This window comes from Uranotaenia lowii, chromosome 2, assembly GCF_029784155.1.
Source record: "Uranotaenia lowii strain MFRU-FL chromosome 2, ASM2978415v1, whole genome shotgun sequence".
Taxonomy (NCBI): domain Eukaryota; kingdom Metazoa; phylum Arthropoda; class Insecta; order Diptera; family Culicidae; genus Uranotaenia; species Uranotaenia lowii.
The window spans coordinates 434150150-434173437 of record NC_073692.1 but is presented as its reverse complement, the minus strand read 5'-3'; the positions used below and the strand labels follow the sequence as shown (position 1 = coordinate 434173437).

At 37.2% G+C, this 23288-nt stretch overlaps 1 protein-coding gene across 7 annotated transcripts in view; it reads left to right on the top strand.

Annotated features, from left to right (window-relative positions):
- The first annotated feature begins 2975 nt into the window (after positions 1-2975).
- Positions 2976-23288, top strand: part of LOC129746472 (teneurin-m) — a 359103-nt gene continuing 338790 nt past the window's right edge. For 3 of the 7 annotated variants that reach the window (XM_055740128.1, XM_055740129.1, XM_055740127.1), the window contains exons 1-3: positions 2976-4133; positions 20067-20157; positions 20847-21061. In XM_055740128.1, the coding sequence (XP_055596103.1) occupies positions 20980-21061 (82 nt within the window). In that variant the 5' untranslated portion in view covers positions 2976-4133; positions 20067-20157; positions 20847-20979. The remainder of the gene's footprint in view (positions 4134-20066; positions 20158-20846; positions 21062-23288) is intronic. The other 4 variants (XM_055740133.1, XM_055740131.1, XM_055740130.1 and 1 more) reach the window with 2 other exon arrangements.

Sequence of the window (23288 nt, the reverse complement as noted above, 5' to 3'; positions counted from 1 at the left end):
AAAATGACAAAAATGACAAAAATGACAAAAATGACAAAAATGACAAAAATGACAAAAATGACAAAAATGACAAAAATGACAAAAATGACAAAAATGACAAAAATGACAAAAATGACAAAAATGACAAAAATGACAAAAATGACAAAAATGACAAAAATGACAAAAATGACAAAAATGACAAAAATGACAAAAATGACAAAAATGACAAAAATGACAAAAATGACAAAAATGACAAAAATGACAAAAGTGACAAAAATGACAAAAATGACAAAAATGACAAAAATGATAAAAATGACAAAAATGACAAAAATGACAAAAATGACAAAAATGACAAAAATGACAAAAATGACAAAAATGACAAAAATGACAAAAATGACAAAAATGACAAAAATGACAAAAATGACAAAAATGACAAAAATGACAAAAATGACAAAAATGACAAAAATGACAAAAATGACAAAAATGACAAAAATGACAAAAATGACAAAAATGACAAAAATGACAAAAATGACAAAAATGACAAAAATGACAAAAATGACAAAAATGACAAAAATGACAAAAATGACAAAAATGACAAAAATGACAAAAATGACAAAAATGACAAAAATGACAAAAATGACAAAAATGACAAAAATGACAAAAATGTCAAAAATGACAAAAATGACAAAAATGACAAAATTGACAAAAATGACAAAAATAACAAAAACTTCAAAAATGACAAAAATGACAAAAATTACAAAAATTACAAAAATTACAAAAATTACAAAAATTACAAAAATTACAAAAATTACAAAAATTACAAAAATTACAAAAATTACAAAAATTACAAAAATTACAAAAATTACAAAAATTACAAAAATTACAAAAATTACAAAAATTACAAAAATTACAAAAATTACAAAAATTACAAAAATTACAAAAATTACAAAAATTACAAAAATTACAAAAATTACAAAAATTACAAAAATTACAAAAATTACAAAAATTACAAAAATTACAAAAATGACAAAAATTACAAAAATTACAAAAATTACAAAAAAATTACAAATATATCCATGAGAATTTTTTTTAAACAATTGTTAAAATAGCTTCCAATTTTCGAAAATTTATGCCGACTATCTACTATATCTACCAAATATAAACGAAAAACGAGCTAGTGAGCCATATCGATATGACCGGATCCGCTTCGAGACGACAACAACAGCCAATCTAGCAATCGCTTCGCTAAGCCTACTGTGTCTTGTCTTGGAGTTATTTCCATTTAACCCAAAGGACACTTGCTAGCTGCACGGCTGTTCGAATTGATCTGTGGTGGCGCTCCAAGAACGGCAAGACAGCCCAAAAGGACGAAACTCTCTCGAGGTGGATTCTAAATTCTAGTCCTGCCTGACGCTGGCAGACAAAACAGGATTCGATCCGAATGGCAAGGCGGCAATGTCACTTTCAAACACGCTCCACTCCACCGACTGACCGAGCGACACGGAACGGGAGAAATGAGAGATTTGTGCAGTTAACACTTAAGGATTTTCACTTCTGCTGCTGCTGGGACTCGTCTTCTCGAAAGCTGGAGTTCGCTGAGAATCCACTCCGGGGAAAACAGGGAGCACAGGGACGAATGTGTATTTTGAATGGAAGGTTTTCACGTCACCGAGTGGCTAGGATGTATGTGTGTCGCACGCACACTAACGAGAGCGTTGTCGTAGGAAAGTCGCCGGAGATCTTCAAAACGTTCGAAGGGTGGACTGGAAGGCTTCTGCCATGGGATGGATTTTGTAAGCATTCCGAGAGGACACAGCACGTTCAGACGCGATTAGAGGGATTTTTCGCAATCCGCTCTGGCTCCCGCGGGTTGACTCTTCTTCCGATATCTGGGTTCCCGTTGTTCCTGGTGAATCGACCCCGAGTGACGATTTTCCGCAGTTGAGAAAATCTGGAACGCTCGTCGTATGTGTGTGCGTGCTAGTGCAGCATTGTGTTGGTGGCTGTAGGTTTTTTGCACAGTGATTTTTCCTGACTGTTTTCCTTCTGCCGCGTATCGTTTGTACTAAACGACAAGCGAAACAGGGAGATTTTCACTTGAAATGAATCGCTCGCTTGAAGGAATTTTCGCCCCAAACGACAATGATGGCTGCGAGGGTGGGAAAACAGGGAAAATCACTGTGGGATGAAGGACGAAGAAGACGCTCAGTGAAGGGAGAAAGGACAAACCAAAGGCAACCTTAATTATTCTAAGAAGGTCAACTGGAACGCTAATGCCATATCTTTTTTAGGAATTCACCACTTTAATAACATCGACAAACAAAACTAACAAAAGCATAGTTCCTTGTTTAAATTACCTCAATTAATTGAACAGTAGAGCCAACGAAGAGAAAATCACAATCAAGAACATGAATATGTGTACTTTAATTGAAAATTGATTTCCCAGAAGCGTGAGAGAATTTCCAGCGCCACACGACGTCTCCGAAGCGCGACTGCGAAATATGTTGAAAAGCCGAACATAAAACCGAACAACAAAACCCGAACGTAGCAGGCGAAAATGCTCTCTCGAAACATAAACCCGCAAGCAGAGAGAGAGGTAAACAACAACTTCGCCCGATTAGGGCTACTAGATTGAGAAAGTGACAAGACTCTCTCGTAAGAACTTCTCTCACACGAGGAAAATTGACAGCAATGTTGGACGCGGCGCCTCCAAAACAGCCCTTCTCTTGTGGTGCTGCTAGCTACGTCAGATTATGTTGTTGTCTTCCTGCTGTGTGTGTGGGGTAGAATTTTATGCTACAATGCGTTCGAGAGAAGAGACTCCGACTACTTCGATCGAAGAGCAGGCGAGAATTATGATTTTTCTCTATGCTTCCTCTCTCTGACTGGTATCCTGTCGGATCGAGTCGGCGCTTGTCTGCTTGGCTGCCTGCTCTGCTTGTCGTTTTGATCCAGCATATTTGACTGCCTGTTTATTTTCACTCGCTTCGTGCTTTATTTAGTTTGCATCGTACGCTTCCCGAGTGTGGAACGCCTGAAAACAGTGTCTCGGAACGTCGCTCGGTCGTCGTCGTCGCGCTCGTGTCGTGGGAGGCTTCACTCGGACTCGGACACGGAGTGTATGTGAAGGATTTTCTTAAATGTTTGCTGCTGTCAGTTTTCGTGAACGGGGAAGAAAAAAATTACTGCCAAGAAGCAGCAGCTGGATTCAGTGAACAGGAGGAAAACAAAAACGAGACATTTTCCTCAACAGTCCAGAAGTGCAGTGGGGAAACGTGCGGTTTTTCCAGAATATTTACAAACCGAAACAAGAATCCTGCTGTAATTTGCATCAACATTCGTCCATTAGTGAGAAAGTTCATTCACGAAAAGAGTGGTGAAGTTTAGAGTGTGGTGAAAGGCCCGAAGAACAACCAAGCAGGCCGAATGCGGAAAAACGCAATGTGAGCAAAAAGTAACCCGAAAATCAATGAAAACTCAGTCAGTGCCTCCTTCGGCGAGTCTTCGTCGTTGTCGGGCGTTTTGCCAAGTGGGGCTGCCCAAAGGCGGGTGAAAAAAGGTCACACAGAAGGCTGAATGAGACGAGATCCTAGTGGGCCACGAATATTATATTATCTTTATTATTTAACGTGTGTCATCTGTTACTACTGGTGACTACACGACTGGTCCTGATTGCTGCGATTAGTGAAAAAGAGAGAGATAGAAGAAAGTGAGTGGATTCCCAGGGAAAAATAGATGCGAATAAATGAATGAATGAATAAAGATGGGACCGTGCAGATAAGGATGTTGTACGAAAACGCAGCTTTCGGTTCTTTCAGCGGAGGAAAAACTTGGGAGTCAGTCAACCACGTCCAAAAGGCACAGAAAAATTTGCCAAGAAGCATTTAAAGAGTAGTGCACAAGAAAAAGAGATAAAGATTTTGTGTGTGTTATCAGTGCCCGTTTTTTGTGTTCTTGTGCTTTCGATTATTTTCTGTTTCGGTGTTTTTACGGTGGCTTCAGGGAGCAGTAAGGACTTTCTCGGAAAGTTTTCGACAAAACTACAGTGGAAAAAAGTACACCAGCAAAGTTGTCGGTGCCTCGATGTTACGATTTTTGGAGAGAAAAAGTCGCCTTCCTTTTAGCGAGGATTAATGTGCAAGCGTAATCAGAAAGTGAGTGTTGCCTTTAGTCAATTTGATGTTGTTGTTGTTTCTGTTGATAATATTGCTGATTCTGTTTGCCTTCCACTATCATCAGCAAGCTCTTGTGTACACAGCTAATGAACGGTTGACTGTTCTTGGGGTGGATGTTGTTATCACACCATTCAAGGAATTCTAGAGTATGTCGTCCGGCATTTGCTCTGTTTGATAACTGAGCGTAAATCTGTAGACTGGTGGAAGGAATTCTACGGGGAAAGGGAGAGTTGCAACATCCGTTGTGCAATTTAAGCTCGAAATAATAACAAGCGATCTTTCATAACAAAATTGCATGACTTAATCAAATCATTTCTTATTTATCTTGGGAGATGCTAAGCATTTACGCCTTTGGAATGGAAAGTATGCAGCCGGTTTTTGTTGAGGACATCGAATAAAAATGTTAAAACTAAGTAGAATTCTTGCAAATATAGTAAGGAAGATACTCGAATGAAAGGAATCAAAATGTGAATACACAAAAAAAAGTTACAATGAACTAAGAGTGTTTATTTACTGTCCGATTTGTAATACTGAAATTAAACAGTAGTTTTTTCAAATGTGGAAGTAAAAAATTTTCATGTATATAAGCTCTCAAAACTTACGTTAGGCTTGTTTCAATGCTCGGAAAAAGTGGAAAAAAAAAGTCGGAAGATTTCTTTTAATTCTACCACACACTTAATCTTTTCTCCTGTGGTCGGGACGATTTTGTCCTGTATTTTCAACAGCTGAAATTACAGGACAACTTCGGAACAGAAAAACAGCTCAGGAAAACAACTGTCAAGTGCACCTGTAGGTTCGAATCAGTTTTCTCCTGTAATTTGCAGGGAGCTCCGTAGTATTCCTGTGGGTTCAAAATGGCTTCCCTACGATATTTACATGGAATTCAGATATTTTAACACCAAGACTAACAATCTTTTTTAATTGTTATTAAAATTTATTCATCATTCATTCACAATTCTAAATATTCCTATCTCATAACTCATAACTCATAAAACTCCTCTGCTGCGTTTTCTGGTGGTAGGTTAATTTTTGTTGAGTTCGCCTGAAAATAAAGAACAGTCAAATCTTAGTTTTCAGTCAATTATAAATTTATTTAAAATACTAACCTGTCCAGCACCATAACTCGCTGCTGATTCCAGGGGATTTCATTTTTAATCAGTTCCTCAAATGGCCTTATTTTATGGATTAGATCTCCAGCAGTCAGCCGCGGCTTCATCGCTATCATCGGCAATCAACAGCCCCAGCAGTCAGCGGGGCTTTATAGATATCTGCAAAAAAGACTGCGACGGCTAATTCTTTGACCTGTGTTGATTCCTACCACCAGCAACTCCCGCTAACGACTGTTAATTTACTTTAAAAGGGAAATTCTCCGGAACATAACGCGTATGATATTTAAAAAAGGATGAACGATTAAAAACGAGACAGAAAACTTTTGACAGCTGTATAGATTTCGAGTGACACAGGACAATTGTTAGAGTGCCTGTGCATTCGTGAAAATTATGTCCCGCGTTTCAGGAGAAATTAAGCGTCCAGAGATTCGGGAGGGTTCCCATACGAAATTCGAATAAATTTAGCTATTTCCCTATGATTCGGAGAGTCATTATCCCGAAGAGAAAATTTGCAATCTTAGTGTGCACGGAAGTATGGAGGAAGAATTTTCGATTGCTTTGATATTCTATTCAACCAAGTAGGTCCAAAACGCATATGTACATATAAGAGAAATGACACCCAATTGGGCTTAGAAATGTCTGCTCTAGATAGACAAATTTCAAATTTAAATGTGCAGTGTCATTTGTAGACAACATTCCGAAAACTTATAAGGAGAACGTTGAAATATAGCAGTTTAATATTAACCACCATTCAATTTTAAAACAATGGATTGGAGATCGTTAAGTTTAGCTCATAGTATTTTTTTTCTAAAAATACAGGATTAGAATACTTCTTCCATAGAATCATGAATTTATTAAAACAAACTAAAACACTTCGAATAAGATTATCTATGAACAATATGAACAAACTACATAAAACTTGTGTTATATATGTACGTGGTGTTCTGCAGTTTGTGAAAAATAGATAGCATTGTTATTCAATGCATACTTAACAGAAAAGAGCAATAAACAATGTGAAAAATCGGTCTTGTTGAATTTTGTATCGGCCTGGTGTATACTACTGTGTGCCGTTCTCGTGCCTCGGACTGTGTCGAAATCCATTCTTAATTTGGCAAATTTTCTGCCGAGAGGCCAATTACCAAATGAGAGCCGAAAGAGATTTCGAAAAATAAAACATTCGTCTTTTGTGTTTCGCCGGGCCAGTTTCCTTGGTGACGCATCGCCTCCTGTTTGAAGGAAGCAAGGAAGAGCCACCCGAAAGCGAAAAAAAAATCATAAAAGGAGAAAACTTCCACAAAGCAATTAAAACGTAATTTTACCACCCCGAACAAAGGCCTACTTGTGTCCACTCAATTATGTATTCGCTTCGGGTTCCTGGTTGTGATTTTTTGTAACATTTCCTTGCCGTTTTTGCCCATTCATATACCTACAGTTCTTTTCTATCGAAGTCCTGTTGTGTCCGTTTGGTCTATTTGTCCATTTGAAGGGCCGCTCATTCCGTTTCCGTTTACAGTTTTTTTTGTGTTATTGTCGTTCGGACCTCGACCCACCTCCTTCGGCAAATAGTAGGTACTTGTCAAAAATGTATTTTCTTTCCTGCCATCTTCAGATGGAGATGCGTTTGTCAATTGTGTCACAAACAATGGACTGCGAGGGAGAACCTTTGACAGGTCAAGAGTGCGGAAAAAGTCGCCAATTTTGCCGACAACAAAAGATTTACGAGAGCACAAACATTTACCCCGAACATTTCGTCGAACAGAATCGTAGAGATATGAAAAAAAATTTCTCCGTTTTATTATTCTCGTAATCCCGATAAAAGGTCGACCAATCGTGGACAATTAATTATTAAAACGGTGAAAGTTGACTTTACCCAAAAAAAAACGGAATTGCGGGAAAATGATATAAAAATCCGTTTAATAAGATTTGCCGGCTGTTTCGGAATCGAGGGGCAAAACCCACATTCGTGGAATCAAATTCGATTCGCAGTGATTTTATTTTTTGCCTTCTCTCCAGGAGAAAATTTGTTTTCCCAATAAACCTAGCTCTAGTGGAAAATCTCATTTCGTTTTCCGGCCGCTGCCCGAGCCTTCTTCTTCATCGGCAGGAAGAAAATTCCATCGGAACCGAAATCGGGTAGCAGCAAATTGACAAAGTCCGTAGTCAGCGAAAATGGCTGTAAATAAACGGAACCGAGTCCAGAGGGGGGAAAGGAAAGAAAATTCGAAACTATTTCCACCGGGTTCAAAAAGGACTTTTCCAAACTGCTCGGTCGTTGGACTGCTGGCAGTGCTGAAAGTTTGTCATGGATGAATTGGAAGAGAGAAAAAAAAATGTTTCGAGACCTTCCCCGAAAGTTGTGTTGAAGAAATGAATTCAGCTTGTAGTGAATATTAGGGTTTGACTTAAGAAAATCAAAGATTAAGATGTACTCAATAGTTTCATGAGAAATAGCAAATATTAACCAATAAGAGCTTAATGTGAATTCAAAAGGTAGAAGCTAGGACATCAGAATGGATTTAATTAGTCTTTGTTCATAATGAGTCTTGTTGAATTAGACCTACAATGTTAGTAAAAATTGATATTGATATTAAAACAAAAATGAAATATAAAAAGTTTTTGTGGAAGTTCTGCGAAAACGTTGATATCTAGGCAGCTGTTATTAAAGCACCAATAGTTTAATTTGATCGTATATCCGGCTCAGATGGTATACTGGTGAAGACGTTGGATTTGCAAAACCGTATAATAGAAGTGTTGTGAGTTCAATTCTCTATGGCACTTTTATATTTATACATTGTTCTTACATAAGACTTATCGGGGTTTGCTCGGATATTTAATAAATAATTTGGAAACAGTCCGACCCGAGCAGGTTGTCCGGATTCCATCGAAAAAGCCCCGATTTTTCCCGGAGTTATTCACTTTGTTTGGCAATGAAAAAACAAATTGTGTTGTAATTTTTTTTTTTCATTTATGTCTCCAAAACGGAATTTTTCGAGCAAGTTTTGCAAAAATAATTATAAATCCTTTCATGATTATTGTTGGAAAACTTGCTCAAAAAATTTGGAAGACAAAATACGATTGAAAATCTATCAATGAGTTTCGATGAATAAAAAATTGTTATTAATTTTTTTTCGTGATTTTTGTTGAGCAGTTTCTGGGTTTTGCCAAAAACCATTTTTTATATTTTTTTTTTATTTTTGTTGAGTAGTTTTTGGGTTTTGACAAAATTTCCCTAGATATTGTCCAAATTTGTTATTGTAGTAAATTAAAAATCAAATGCCTTGATCTTGCTAGGTTTCTAAATAAAATTTCCCGGATTTGTCCGGCTAGGGTACGCGCTGGAAAATTGCTAGCAACCTTTTTCACAGATTAAATCGTTGTATTTGATGATATGTTGTAGAAAAAAAAATCTGGAAATCAGTCCTTGATTCTATTTTGCTTTGGATCTTACAGTATCAACGTATGTCAGTCAGAGAATGAAGAAAAGCAGCGATCCTAAGTTGCAACCCTAAGGTCCCCCTGAGAATTTATGACTGTAAGATGCAAGAGACCGCTTTTCTTCAATTGCTTATATTTTGATTTATCCAGTTCGTTAGAAAATTTGCTTCCCTCAATCTTCCAATGTAAGACATCAAAATCTAATGTTTTCAAAAAGTATTATATTACATCTATTTCATAACCATTTTCAACGCTTTTCATTGAGTAAGGTGTGGAGTATCGAGTATCGGTTGACGGATCTTTCGTGTTGATAAATCGATATTGCGAAAAAAAAAAGAAATATTATGAGGAATTGTTTAGAATTAAAAAGTATAACTCGTGTCAAAGAAATCAATGACTAAGTTAATAAAAATCCATATTCCATAAAAAAAATGCAAAGTTAACTAGAAGTAAGCAAATATTGTAAACAAACAAAAAGAGTTTGGCTCCTTAAAGCCTAAAGGTATGAGCCGTTTCAAATAAAGAATTTTTAAAAAAAAAAATAAAAAATGCAAAACTTTTATTCTCTTGAATAAGAATTTCTGATTTCTTTTAATTCTTTTTATTTTCCAGGACCTTGACTTTAGGTATCTTTACATATAAAAGCCTTGCCACGATGATTATTGGAAAAAGTAGTTTAAATTTCGTATTTTACATCTCATTGCCAAAAAAAAACAATAGCTATAACTTTTTTTCAACAAATGCGCGTTGGCGAGGAAAATTTTAATTTAGGGATCTTAACATAATAGTTCAATAAGTTTCAATGAGTTACTATTTTGAAATGCATTCATTCCCATGAATAAGAAAAAATCATTATAAATAGACGGTATTTTTTAAATCATTTTTAACAATCATGTATTTTGACCTGAAATACAAAAAAAGGTTATTTTGGTCACAAACTTCATGTTATTTGATAACTAGTTTCCAAATTTAGCCATTTGGTGAACAATTTCGATTAACACTGAAACAATTCATTGTTTTTCAAAAATATTCCACGATAGATGGGCAAATGCTTAGGTTATTAAGTTTGAAAATTCCTTTGCGTAGTAAAATTTAAAATCAAACTCAAAGATACGTGCTTTAATGTTATATATCATCAACTTTTTTCCGAATCATGAATCAAACATTTATTTATCTTACTAGTATACTCCATAAAACTAAAGCGCACATCAGACGCATTGCAGCATTGCATCTACGAATAACTCACCGCCTACTTTAACTTGATATCAACGCTTTGCGTTAAAACTGTCGCTTGAATATTTTATCGTCGACGTTTCGACGCATTTAAATTTGATCTAATTTGCCCTAAACAGGAACCGCAACTTTCGCTCCAAATCATCAATCATTAAATTTTTATTTGATTGAATGAAGGACGTTATTCGAATCTGAAATTCAATTTTTTTTTCATCCCTTTTTATATTAGATCTGTGAAATATCGTAAATCATTACCTCAAAAACTTATTTTGAATGGATTTGTTATCTTAACGTGAAAAAATAGTGCAGATTTTTATTATAAAAGTTCTATGTTGAAGTAATCATTCTACAAAATATTTAATTCCATGAAAATTAGGAAGAATATTCTTAGTTTTTCTGGGATTACTGAAGAACTTTTCTAAGTTTTTACTTTAAGTTCATGGACGAAAGTCTAGGTTTTTGCAATCCGTAATTTTTTGTGAATTAAAAAAAAATTAGTATGAAGTTTTTGTTGAAATAATCCCATATTTTACTGGAGATAGACAATAAGATAGAAAAATGAAAGTTCTGTAGTGGTTTAAGGAGTGTGTTCGATAAAAAATCAACAATTGTTTTGTGAATAACTTCTGAATGCACGGATTCTATGTGACGATCTGTCAAGTGGTTTTTGAGATGGCTTCGAATGAAGATGCTAATTGACCAAAATTTTTGAGCAGAACTGTTGAAAATCCAGGTGATTCCTAGTGGAAGACCCCAAAACTGCTGGAAATCAACTTTTTGACCAAAATTCTTATAGTCAATCGTTTGAGGAGACGTAGAGGATCTAACAGTGGGCTAAAATATGAATAAAAGTGAAGATTATCTATTCCATGGAGTTAGGTATTGTGAGTGGTTTCAACAAGCGCTATTAAAAAAAATCAATAGTGGTCGTGATAAAAAACATTAAAAAAAAAAAGGTTCGTCTAGCTGACTTATAATCAGGCCTGACTTCATTTCTACAAGGTGAAAAATTTGCTAAATTTGTCATAAGTTCGACCAAATTTAGTTTTATAAGCTATTTTTGAAAGTCAAGCTTTAGTAAACAAAAATCGTAATCAAAAATAGCCATTTTTGGAAACAAAGTACACGTTATAGATAAAGCCCGTGGTACCCAAAAATTAATTTGAAAAATTTCTTCATTCGAAGCTTTCTAAAAACCCGCTAGACAGAACGTCACCAAATTTTATATATGAAAATTTCATCAATTTCCATCCACCGATTCAAAAGTTATTTACAAATCAAAGTGTTGCATTTTTATCGAATACACTCCTTAGAAAATATAAAAAAAACATACTAACTGTCTTTGATCAACTCAATTTTCAGTTGCCACAGGATTGCCAAAAATTTGCACTTTTTTCAATGGATTTTGTCAATTTTAAAACCTACAAGTGCAGTTGGAGAAAAACTAATTTCATGTTTGAATTCTTCGCACCATAGAAAAAAGAGAAATTTTTAGAACTGTTGGTTTGAAGTTTAACTGTGTTTCAGTTAAAAAATATTGGAAAAATCGTTCCCATGAGCCTATCTTCGATGTATATGCTTTCAATATATCCTTGAATACAGTTCTAAAAAAATTTGACGATGAATGCGTTTTTCTGTAAAAGAATTATGTTTGAATTTGCTAAAAATTCCTAAAATTCTTTACCAAAACTTAATAGTTTTCCATATTAAATCAAACCCAATTCGAAAATCATCCACTTTTCAACGCTTTCCAGCTACCTTTCCAGAATCCTCCGCCAAGTTGGGGTCGTCGCGGGTTTGGGAGGAGTTTAAAAAAAAGTTAAAAACAAGAAAATTCTTTCTTAAAGAGCTTAAGTTTTCGCAAACTGCTCTTTTTTTTCGTCTTCTCTATCATTTTGATTTTCCGGCGGACAACGAACGACGACCACGACGACATGTATGTCTATATGAGAGCACCCTAAGAAATATGTGGCTAGCCTCAGGAAGCTCCCGGTTCCCCAAAGTCTCGGGAAGATTGTTGGCCACGTTGAAAGTCTCGTATTTAGTTCGGAGGAAAAAACTTGACCAAAACCAGGGCCCGCGCTGCAACATTTTCCTTCGCCCTTCGCCCACCGACCGTTGCTGCTGCGTTGGGACTTCAGGAAGTTAAATTTAGGAGTAAATTTTCCACCATCCGTTAGTCGTGCTTTTGAGGAAAGGGCGCAAAAAAGTATTTAGGGTTAGGAGGAAGAAACCGGACGACAGCTCGGGACGAGTTGTCGTTCGTCCGTCCGTCCCGGAAAAAAAGTTTGATGATGATGGTGAATACTTTGCGAAAGATATTGCACTCGTCTGTCAGGGACCTCCTCTTCTTGGCTTTACCCTTAGAACAGAACTGTGGCTTGACGATTGTGGGGGGATGTGGCCAAAAGTTTTACGCTCGTACGTTTTTTGTCCTCTCCGGGTTGCTGCTTAAACCGAATCATCGAATATGTGGCACACTGCGATTGCTGCCGGGAGTTCGTCTTTAAACGAGTTCCGGACTACGTGCCAATCATTGGCAGAAAAGGTAGAAAAAAGGCGCAGGCTACTTCGATGTCAGCCAGGCGGCCAAAGTTCGTTCGCTCGGTTCGGTTGATTCAAGAAAGGCGAATCAAAGCAAAACGAGGAAACAGCGTAGCCTACTACGGTTCAGGAAGAAAAACGGGGAAAACGTACTAAAAGGCGACAATAAACTCTGAATGGACCATCATGTGAGTCGCCGAATGACGACGGCGGCCTCTGAAAAAAAGGGCCGGGGTGAATGGGGGAAAAATGGATTGTATGGGAGAGTATTAACGAGAAAGATAAATAAACATTGACATCATCATCAATATTGGATGGAAACATCATGTTCCGTAAAGTCACCGTCGTCGTCAGCCGGCAGCGCGCTTCGTGGCTCAGAAATAGTCCCCGATTGAAAGGAGAGGGTCAACGGAACCAGATTTATATTCCGGCGAATCAGGCTGAATGGGATTCGTCGAAAGCATAGAAAAACAGAAGGAAAGGATACATACATGTAGGCAATGCAAATAGTTGTAGCCTTGAGGAAACGAAATCGAAGCGATTGAAATGTTGGGAAAAACCTAGGGAATTGAGCCAAAGGGTTGACGGCAAAGTAAATATTGCAATTTATATGAAAGGATTTGTTGACAGGAATCATACTGACTGTGTAAGAATGTTTGATAAGTTTGTATTCAGTTTAGAACATTTGAAGATAAATTAAATTAAACTGCTACACTTGCTAGCTTTTACCTTTTCCTTTTATTGTCTTTGATGATCATTTAAAACAATTAAATTTCCTGCATATTTTCCCTAAATACTACGATTCTAAACACATACAAACCTTTCCAAATTTTTTTGAATGTTTATAAATACCTGTTCATAACGTTGGGTTCAAAGAAAATGGAAATTTGTAACAAATTCCTCAAAAGCTTAACATTATTTAATAAAAAAAACCTGGAAAAAACAACTGCAAATAGATCATTATGTTAACAGCTTGATATTTTTTTACTAGTAGGCCGTGGAGAATGAGTAGAGAACAGTCGGCATAAATAAATTTCAATTTAAATCGAAATGGGTTTTGAGTTTGATATTTTTATTCTTTTCGACCAATTACTTCCCCTTTTAGTTAAAAATATAAAAATATTTTAACATAACAGACTCAAACGAAAGCTATTTAAAAATTAAAAAAAAACCAGCGCACCATCCTGAGTTTTTAAAATATAAATTTGAAAATTTTAAAGTCAATCGAAATCAAATTCAATATGAAATGCTTCACATATTTTTATAATTGTACAGTCATTTATGGCAGTAAATTTCTTCTTTTATGTAATCCTAAATTTTAACCAGCCAATCAATCTCGCCCGGGGGTTGGGAAACTTTAAAATATTCATGTTGCCGGGGAATAAAGTCATTAATCCTTGGAAACGCAACTAATTTATTCGCCAGTCCCTTGCATGGCTCCATCGGCACAAACATAAATAAACATGTTTCAGCACTCGAAAAAGGCGGAAAGCCAATCTTCCCCGATTGTAGGAGAAACACCGAAAGAGAAATAGCGGGTCACACGGACGAAATTTAAACCCCCATTCGGAACATCCCTTAAAAGGACTCGAACCCGGAGAACAAGCCAAAAGCAGAACCACACAATGCAATAATTTCATCCCAAATAATGCAGTTCGCCAGTCAGAGGAGACCGATTCCCGCAAACTTGAACCCGTTTATTTAATCCCCAATCTCCCGCTTTACCCCGAAAGCTCCACATTCATCTCAACTCCGGTCATCTCAGAACACAATTCGCCATCGGCGAATGCAGGAGAGCAAGCAAAAAATCGTCAAGCCAAGCGAAACAAGTATCTCTTTATTAAAAAGTGCAGCCAAAGACACCGTATTAGCAGCAGGCAGGCAGGCTGCAAAAGCAAAACACATACGAGAGGCAGTAGCAGCAGCAGCACATGAAAAAGCAAAACAATAAATCGATAAATAAACTTCCTCAAGGGGCTCCCCGAAAAAGCGAATCAAAAACAGAAGAAGAAAACAACAGTAAACAATGGCAACAACAACGTCAGAAATCCCTCTTTTTCGCTCTCTTTGGAACGAAAATCGCAAATTGGGCCAGCCAGCCTGCCAGGTTCGGGAAAACGTTGGGCTTAAACATAGTAGTTGTCCCAAAAGAAAACGAATCCTAGCAGGCGGTGGCGGCGGTTTTCTCGTGCTCGTGCCCGAAAATTCGCTACCCTTGGCGACATCTATCAGTGAAATTTGATGACACAAAGTCACAAGAACGACTCTCTCTCACTCGAATCGCCTGCTTCGATCCGTGCGAGGAGGAAAATGCGGAAAATTTGTATTGGTGCGCGCGCGATGATTGTGTGCACAATTTATGCGAAAAGGAAAATTTCGCTCGCTGTGCATACAGGCACAATTAAAAGTTGCCGTTTGCTCCCGAGAGCGCAAGGAATCAACGACGGAGAGAGAATGAGCAAATGAGAGATCCTCGGTCGGAGGAAGCAAAAGAGCAAAAAATCACTTCCGCTCCGATGGGGCCAAAGCAAGAAAAGCGGAAGAAAGCGACTTGGGAACAAAAAGGACATTCGGCGACGACGGGATCAGAGAGAGAAAATCAGAACACACACGGGGAAAAACTCGAAAGTAGCCAAAGATTTGCGGAAAAGGATTTTTTCTTCGTCCGTTTGCTTGTGTGCAATTCATTCGCTGATGGTTATTTTATGCTACTGTGGGAAAATTGCTATTTTTAGTGTTCCTACACTGCTAGCTGCTGGTGGAGTGAAAAAAAAAACGAGAAGCGAATTACGATTTTCGGTGGTTTGGAATGTTATTTATTATTCAAGCCCCAGAGCTCGAGCAAGCGAAGGATAAAACTCGAAACAGCTGTCTGCTCTCGATTGTTTCGTTTTTTTTTTGCGTCCCTGAGACCTTTCCCGCTCACTCGGTTCCCATTTTTCGAGCTTAAATCTTCTTGCTAACCAAGATCCCTCCTTCCTCCCTTCATGGATGGACCCCTTTCGGTGTGGAGGCTTTGGGATTTGTGGTTTTGGGACAGAAAGTGGTCTATAATTAAGCCATTCGCTTGCTCTTACCTCGCAGCGAAGCACCGATTTTGGTGGGAAAATATAGCCAAATAAAATAGCGCCTAGTGGCTCATCCCAAAAATAGGACTCCGGATCCGAAATCGAAAGGAAGGAAAACCACAAAATATGTTTCATCCCTCCGTGTTGGTTGATCGGAGTTACCTTTCAAATTGATTGAAAATCGATGAGGATTAGCTCGCTCCCGTGTGGGTGAGGGAGTCCTTTTTGCTTTTCTTCCGCTTTCGTCTTCTCCGGGTTTTTCCTTCTTTTGTGTAACGAAATGTACCTACACGTGTAGCTATCGGAGGGGTACAATCTCTGTCGATGTCCTCTAGGCGTCTGAGTTCTCAGCTCAGATTTTTGTGCGGATTCTGTTGGCCTTCGTGGAAATGGGTTTGGAACGAAAAACGAATGAAATCGAGGCGGTTTTTTATGTAATGTATACTCTCATGAATCGGATACAATTTCTTAATTTAAGAGATTTAAAAAAATTTTGATTCTTTATAAACCTTAACAAAAGGATTCCAAGAATTGATGCTTGCGAAAACTCTACTCTACTCTTAAATGAAATGTCTTATAAAGGTGTTTTAAAACAGACAAGTGAAATCGTTAGAAGAAAAACATTTTTGATCTTCTTGTACAGAAACAGTTCAGTAAACGATTTAAAAAACCGCATGATGGTTAATTAAAAACTTTTCGGAAACTAGAAATCGCACAAATATTTTCAAACACGTCAGTTTAAAATTTTACTAACATAAAAAATGCAATATTTTAGGTATTGTACAAAGCGTCTAAAATTATAAAAAAATAGAATTTAAAATGCAAACTAGTGTCACTGTCGATAACGAATGAAAACTTAATTAATTGAAATAAGAGCCCCTTGGAATTTTCAATAACCAGAAAAAAAACTGAGTAGGCCGTGCATCAAGAGGTCAGCAAGTGTTACGGACTACTAAAATGGCTTCAAACATGTGTGATAACTCTTAATTGATATTTTTTCACCAAAAAATATAGTAAAATCTGATTTTATTTAAAAATAATACTAGAAATTTGCTTTACAGAAATTTCCTAAATTTCTCCAAATTGGTTTCATCATCAGTGTTGGTAATTTTTGGTCATTTTCCATCACTTCCATTGTATTTAACATATATTTTTTTAATATCTTGCCTTTTTTATCAATTTCATCACATGTGAACAGTTTTTGATTCACCCCTGATATATTTCCATAATTTCTGAAGAAAATTTCTTAGTTTTAGTTCAACAAGTTGAATGAAATAGAGTATTTTTATAGGCTTGGTAATGGCTCATATTTAAGCAATATTTTGATTTTTTCAATCAACTCAGGTCTTTCACAATGTTTATGACACTTGATAAAAGCATATTAACTAGAATAACCAACAGAAAAAGCTTAAATCGAGTCCATACATAAAAAACTACAGCCACTTAAAAGGTAAACGAAATCATGCCTTTTTCCTGACCAATTTATCATTGCTTCCTTTCAATTTCACATGTTAGTCATTGCTTGCTTTGATTGTGAAATTTGTATTTTTTTATGGCTCTCATGAGACGTACTTATATGACGGTGAGAGATAAAGTACGAAATCATAGGACGAAATTCAAGATGGAAGAAATTTTTATGTGAAAAAAAAATCGCAATTTTTAGGACATTTTAAAAAAGGTTCAATTATTCGATTCGGTTCGATTATTTGAAAGTGTTCCTTTACTTTTTTGCATCGCAAAGTGAGCTGAGCAGGCCTGTGTCAGTGACTGAATATTTTTTGGATTGCTTTGATGGTTCTTTCTTTTTTTTTTCAATGAAATTTATATATTTTTTGTCATTTTTCGAACTCTCCCTCGTGTTGGTGGGTTTACGAGATTTTGTCATCGAGAATTTTTAACTCAAATTCACCACTATACCTAGAGATTCATGAGTATCTGCTCTTTCAAATGATATACTTTTTGCAGAGAAGTTTGAAAATTTGTAGTAATGCTTTTCGAATTTACTGAAAGCTTTTCAACCAGTTTGGCTAACATTTTCATACTATCATTCTTCTGCTTGTTTATTTTATGCAGTATCCACTGCAGGAGTAACGAAATCCATGATTTTTGTAACAAATATTCCTAGAATAATGTCTGAGTGATTTATTATCTGACATCTCAACCTGAAATCTGAATCTGAAATCTGCACGTTATCCAAACAAACAGGAAAGTCTTACCAATCAATGTAAGTTACCACTCTCAAACTCAAAAAGTTTGAACTGATAAATGAAATTAGTAGTTTCTAAAGTGTCTAACTTAAGGTTGCCAGAATTTTTTCAACAGGTATCCGGGTCGGACAAATCCGCTATTTTGACTAAAATTATGGCAAAATTCGGTCATTTGGTTTCAAAACTGTCGATCGAAAATCCGGGCAATATCCGGACAAATTTGGACAAACCCAGGAATTTCTCAATACAAATAAAAAAAAACTTTAAAAAATATTATTTTCATCATAACTCATCAGCAGTTTTTGAATCGTATTTGAGGCTTTCGAAAAACCTTTCATGATTATTTTTATGAAACTTGCTTAAAATATTTCGTTAAGGACGCATAAAAAAATTAGACAACACAATTGGTTTTGATTTTGTTTGTTTTGGAAAGTAAAGTAAATAAACCCGTGCAAAATCCGGGCTTTTTTCAATGAAATCCGGGTAACCGGACCGGACCGGACTTTTGCCTAACTTTGTATTGAATATCCGGGCAAACCCGGATAAAACCTGGCAATCTGAGGCTAACTGTCGTACTACTTTCTTGTTTTGTTTTTGTATATATTTCCATCTTATTTTCAATCTTATTTCCAACTAAGAACGAAAAGCAAGGTAAAAAGTATTTTGCAACATCGATTGAAATAGGCAGCAGTTCATCGAATTATATGGTTATTCGCGAGCTTTATTAAAATTACACGCTTAATTGGTGCTACCTCTCAATGAATAATTTTAACCCGACATTCAATAAGACCATCATGTCATTTCCTACAGCTTTTTTCAAGACATTCTGTTGTGTGAACTACAATTTTTCTCTTCAAATTCAGCTAATCTTTCTATGGACTGTTCGCATCGGAAAGCATCGGATTCCGAAAATATTTTAAACTACTGCACTTCAAGCGTACAAGCGTTAAGATAATGTTGCTCGAAAAAATTATCCTAAAACTGGTCAATTGGACGTCTTTGAGGGGGGTAGCTCAGACTTAACTTGTGGGCGGTAGGTAAAGAGTTAATTGCATAGCTGATTTAGCGTTTAATTCTCAACCATTTCAACCTTATCCTTATACTGATTCAACTTGAAAAAATGATTTTCTTCTGACTTTTTCAAATGGTTTATTCAGATTCATAAAAGAGATATACTTAACCAGAGATTAAACAATAGGTAAATAATTCGCTTCAAAAACTTTCCCCCATTGAAGCACATGTCATCTTTCACGGAATCCAACCAAAAGGTAAATCGTTATCGATCTACCTGCTCGGGAATCTCCCTCGTCTGCTGCACAGACAGCAGACCCATAAACAACCGAGGATTTGCGACTGATTATTGAAAATCCCCTCGCAAACCTTCGCTCTTCGACGACGACAAACATAAAACGACTAGTATCGGTCGACCATCCCTTTCGATATGTTGTAGATTTGGTCGGTCACATTTTAGCCAATAAGAAAGTGGTGGTGGATAGGTACGAACTTTTTCTTCCCCATCAAAGCAAACGCAGAAGGTCTATTCTAGTCGAGGGGTGCGTCGATGGATTAAGGAATTGATTACGACAAAATCACGTCTTGCTCTCATTATTCGTGTTATGTCTGTGTTAATTTCGATGCTTTCCCTTTAGGAGGATCGATCCCTTGATGAGTCATTGACCGACCGGTTTATTCCGGTGTGTTGGGACTAGGAAGAGTGATTCTTGGTTAATTTATTGAATTTCTCCCGGAGTTGACAAGCGACGGACGTTCGACTCTCGGAAGGAAGGAGAGCGTGGAAAAACTAATAAATATTCCTCGGTTCTGATGTTTTGGGCAATGGATGAGAAAAACGGACCAAGTCGTAAAAATTGATAAGATTCAGGTTAGTTCAGAGAAAGGGACGTGTACCTGGATTCTCGTGTCTTCCGCCGGTTGTCGGTGGCGCTTGTCGGGATGGGATAGCCGCCGCATTCCAAAACCATCCCAAAAAGCCCTTTCTGACTCAGCCCGATGTGTAGAGGTGTGGGTTGTTTAAAAATGGATGACACATTCAAGACAGACGGAATTCCCGGAAAGGAGGTCAGCTTTAAAGTCATAGTTGTGAGAATAAACATGTTATCGTGGAGAGGACAAGGGGCAATTTTATCCCTTATTGATTACCAACTTGAGCTATTTGAAAAATGACGCATCGTATTTACATTTTTTCAGTTTTGTTTTTATCAGTTCATTAATTCTGGTTTTGTTTATGTTTCGTTTTCTTTTCATATAATTTTCGCATGCTTTGATCGATTTCAACCGGGATCTCCCACATCGCAGTAGGCCACGTCGCAACGCTTCCAGCCCAGTGGATAAAATAGCACCTGAATTACCGACGGAATTTTCATCAACAACAACGTCAACTCTGCCGGTAGGAAAACAAAAAGTTGGGTGCGATGTAAAAATATTGTCGCTAAAAATACGATTATCATCGCAACTTCGCAAACCTCTCAAACTTGGGTGGCCGGTGCCGGTGCTGTAATAATCAACGAAAGCCCCCGCGGGATTAAAACAAGCAAAAAAAAGTTTTATACGCATACATATTCAAATTTACGGAGAGAGGAAGCGCCGCGACGCCATTCACCTCGTATCGGCTGCGACGGCTATCAGTGACAAATATGAAAATAATATGTAAATTTATGAAAATTTGATAAGTTTCGGCTCGATTCTCGAAGTTGGTTTAATTTTTTATTCTCTGCGTTTTGAGATTTATCCCCTCATTTCGATTGTGTTTATTTGGTGCGTGAGTGCGATAATTTCTTTTTCTGTCTATTGTTTCTTTGATCGCCTATGGTAATAATCGCGTTTTCATCGTTTTGCGAAAACTTGTCACAGTAACAAATTGTTTTGGGGTATACTTTTTCGCGTTGCTTCAAAACCGAGAGATTAAATTTAAAATCACCGGAACCGGACCCGGAAGGAAGACAGAAACGTGGTCAATCCGGAGCGCTTTTGGAAATCTTGTGGCAAACTTGTGGTGTTTGCTGAAATTTGATCCGCGAGCACAAACCGGGAAGGCGATGCAGTAAATTTGACCAGGCGCTTGGGGTTTTTTTGCAGGATTTCAGTTCAGTTCTATCTTGAAAAGTAGGAAGGAAGAAGCAAAAATAAAACAGTGCATGCTGGACGCAGCAGAAGAGCCGTCAGAGCAAATGTTGTGTGAGTGGAAGTGCAGCGACGACGAACTTGCGGGATGAACTCGTACGAATTCAATGCAACCATGGAGTGTCGAGATAATGGAATTCTTCGTGGAGCCGTGAAAAATAACACAAGAGGTTATTATTTATTGCTTTCATTTCTCTTCTTGCTTTAATTTATCTTGCATTTTCTGACTGTATTATTTTTCGTTGCCTTTTTTCGGGATTTCTATTACAGAATGTAAAACGATGTGGTTTTTTCTTGCTGAGCATTTGTTGTGCACTCTCTACGTCCGTTTTGTTAGGGCGCTCCTTTTGCCTGCTTGTTTGCGGATCTTCTGGGTTCCATTACTTATCATTAGCCCCGCACAAACGTGGGCTACAAATTGTTTCCTAATTTGACTCAAGTTGAATGTGTCCGTGGTCAAAATTATCATATCCAGCGTCGAGATTTATTGTTCTTTTTTGAAAAAGGCAATTATTCTTCCGCGGCGTAAGCTTTGTGAGACGCTAAATATTTTATAGTTGTCTCAAATCTTTAAAATTAAACTTAAACATGCACAAATTACAAAATGGTAAACTAAAAAAACACATTCTGCCAGGAAAGCTAGCTTTCAAACTACGTATTAATTCCCAAACCCACTATTAGGACGGGGCAGGCGCCATTATTGATGCCAAAAAATGAGGGCATCATATTAATTTACAATTTTCTGCTTATTCCAACCACCTCTCTTATGACTTATGACTAGACTGCCCCAAATTTGTATGGGAAATTCAAAACCTGTGAAATGTTATGCGCTGCTGATTAAAATTGATCATTGGCCTAGTACAAGATCTCATGCCAAATTTGGGCCAGATCGGATCACGTTTAGGGGTCGCTCAACGAGCCTGAAGTTTGTATGGATTTTGAGACATTTTGTTCGGGAGAAACATGAAAACCCAGTTTTTCATCAATAACTTTGGTTCCCGTCGGCCGATTTCTTTCAAAAACAGGTTTTCTTAAAGCCTTAATTATGAAAAATATTTCATCCGAAGACTGCATTTCAATTAGAGTTAAGATAAGAAAGTTATAAGGCTTCAAAAATGGGTTAACTTTTTTAAGTATGGTATTCATCACTGTTAATTGACGCCTAATTAACTGTGCTGAATACCACCGTTAAAAAAGTTAGCCCATTTTTGAAGCCTTATAACTTTTTTATCTTAACTTTTATCGAAATGCAGTCTTAGCATGAAATATTTTTCATAGTTTAGGCTTTAAGAAAACCCGTTTTGAAAGAAATCGGCCGACGGGAACCAAAGTTATTGATGAAAAACTGGTTTTTCATGTTTCTCCCGAACAAAATGTCTCAAAATCCCATACAAACTTCAGGCTCGTTGAGCGACCGCTAAACGTGATCCGTTCTGGCCCAAATTTGGCATGAGATCTTGTACTAGGCCTAGGATCAATTTTAACCAGCAGCGTATAACTTTTTCAAAAGTCGGGTCATTTGGGGCACTCTACTTATGACCCTTTGAATTCAATATATTTTTCAATGTTAACAAAAATATTTTAAGTTCTGTTTGCCACATGATTTCAAATTTTGATTAGTTTTTCGAAAAGCAATTTCAGATTTTCATTTAGGGTTTAGATTTTCAATACTGTTGAAAGTTCAAGTTTCAGTAAGAAAAAAAAAATATACAAAAATTGACGTTTTTTATGCCCAAACAAACACTATAAATTTCACTTGTTTTTTTCTTCAAACACACCCAACAAATCACAAGTGAGCTGACCCTTCGGATTTCCATCATCCAGGCAGTAGTGACACGGCCCTAATCTACCGGGATCAGCGCGGAACGTTTGAGAACAAACTCTGCTCGCTCGCTCAACTTCGTTTATGCACCATTAAGTGGAGCGCTCATAAATTGTGACCCAAATTGATGATATTTTAATCCTATTTTTGAACGTACGTACGTACGTACTTAGTTACACACAAAGTCCTAGGCTGCTGCCGTTGTGTGACCGGAGAAAATTTGAAACTTGAGGACGACAACCGAGCAAAAGAGGCTCCGTCCGGTTTCGGACGACTAATCCACCCTCAAGGTCCGGTCAAAAATGGAAAACCACCCGTTCGTTCCATGTGCTTCGTTCTTCTGTTCGTCGCACAGCTGGAGGGATAAAAGGATATAGCTGGTGGCCAGATGAAGTCATGATAGCACTGCTGCACTTGGTGGAACAACAACATCATGAAATTGCATTTATCCCTCCTCGGCCGCCGTGCGTCGTTTCGCATTCGCAATGAATGAATTGTTCCGCAAAAGCTCACTCACCCTCACGTGGTGCAGCTTGCAGCAAGAGAAGAGACGTCCTGAGTTTCAAAACGTAGAA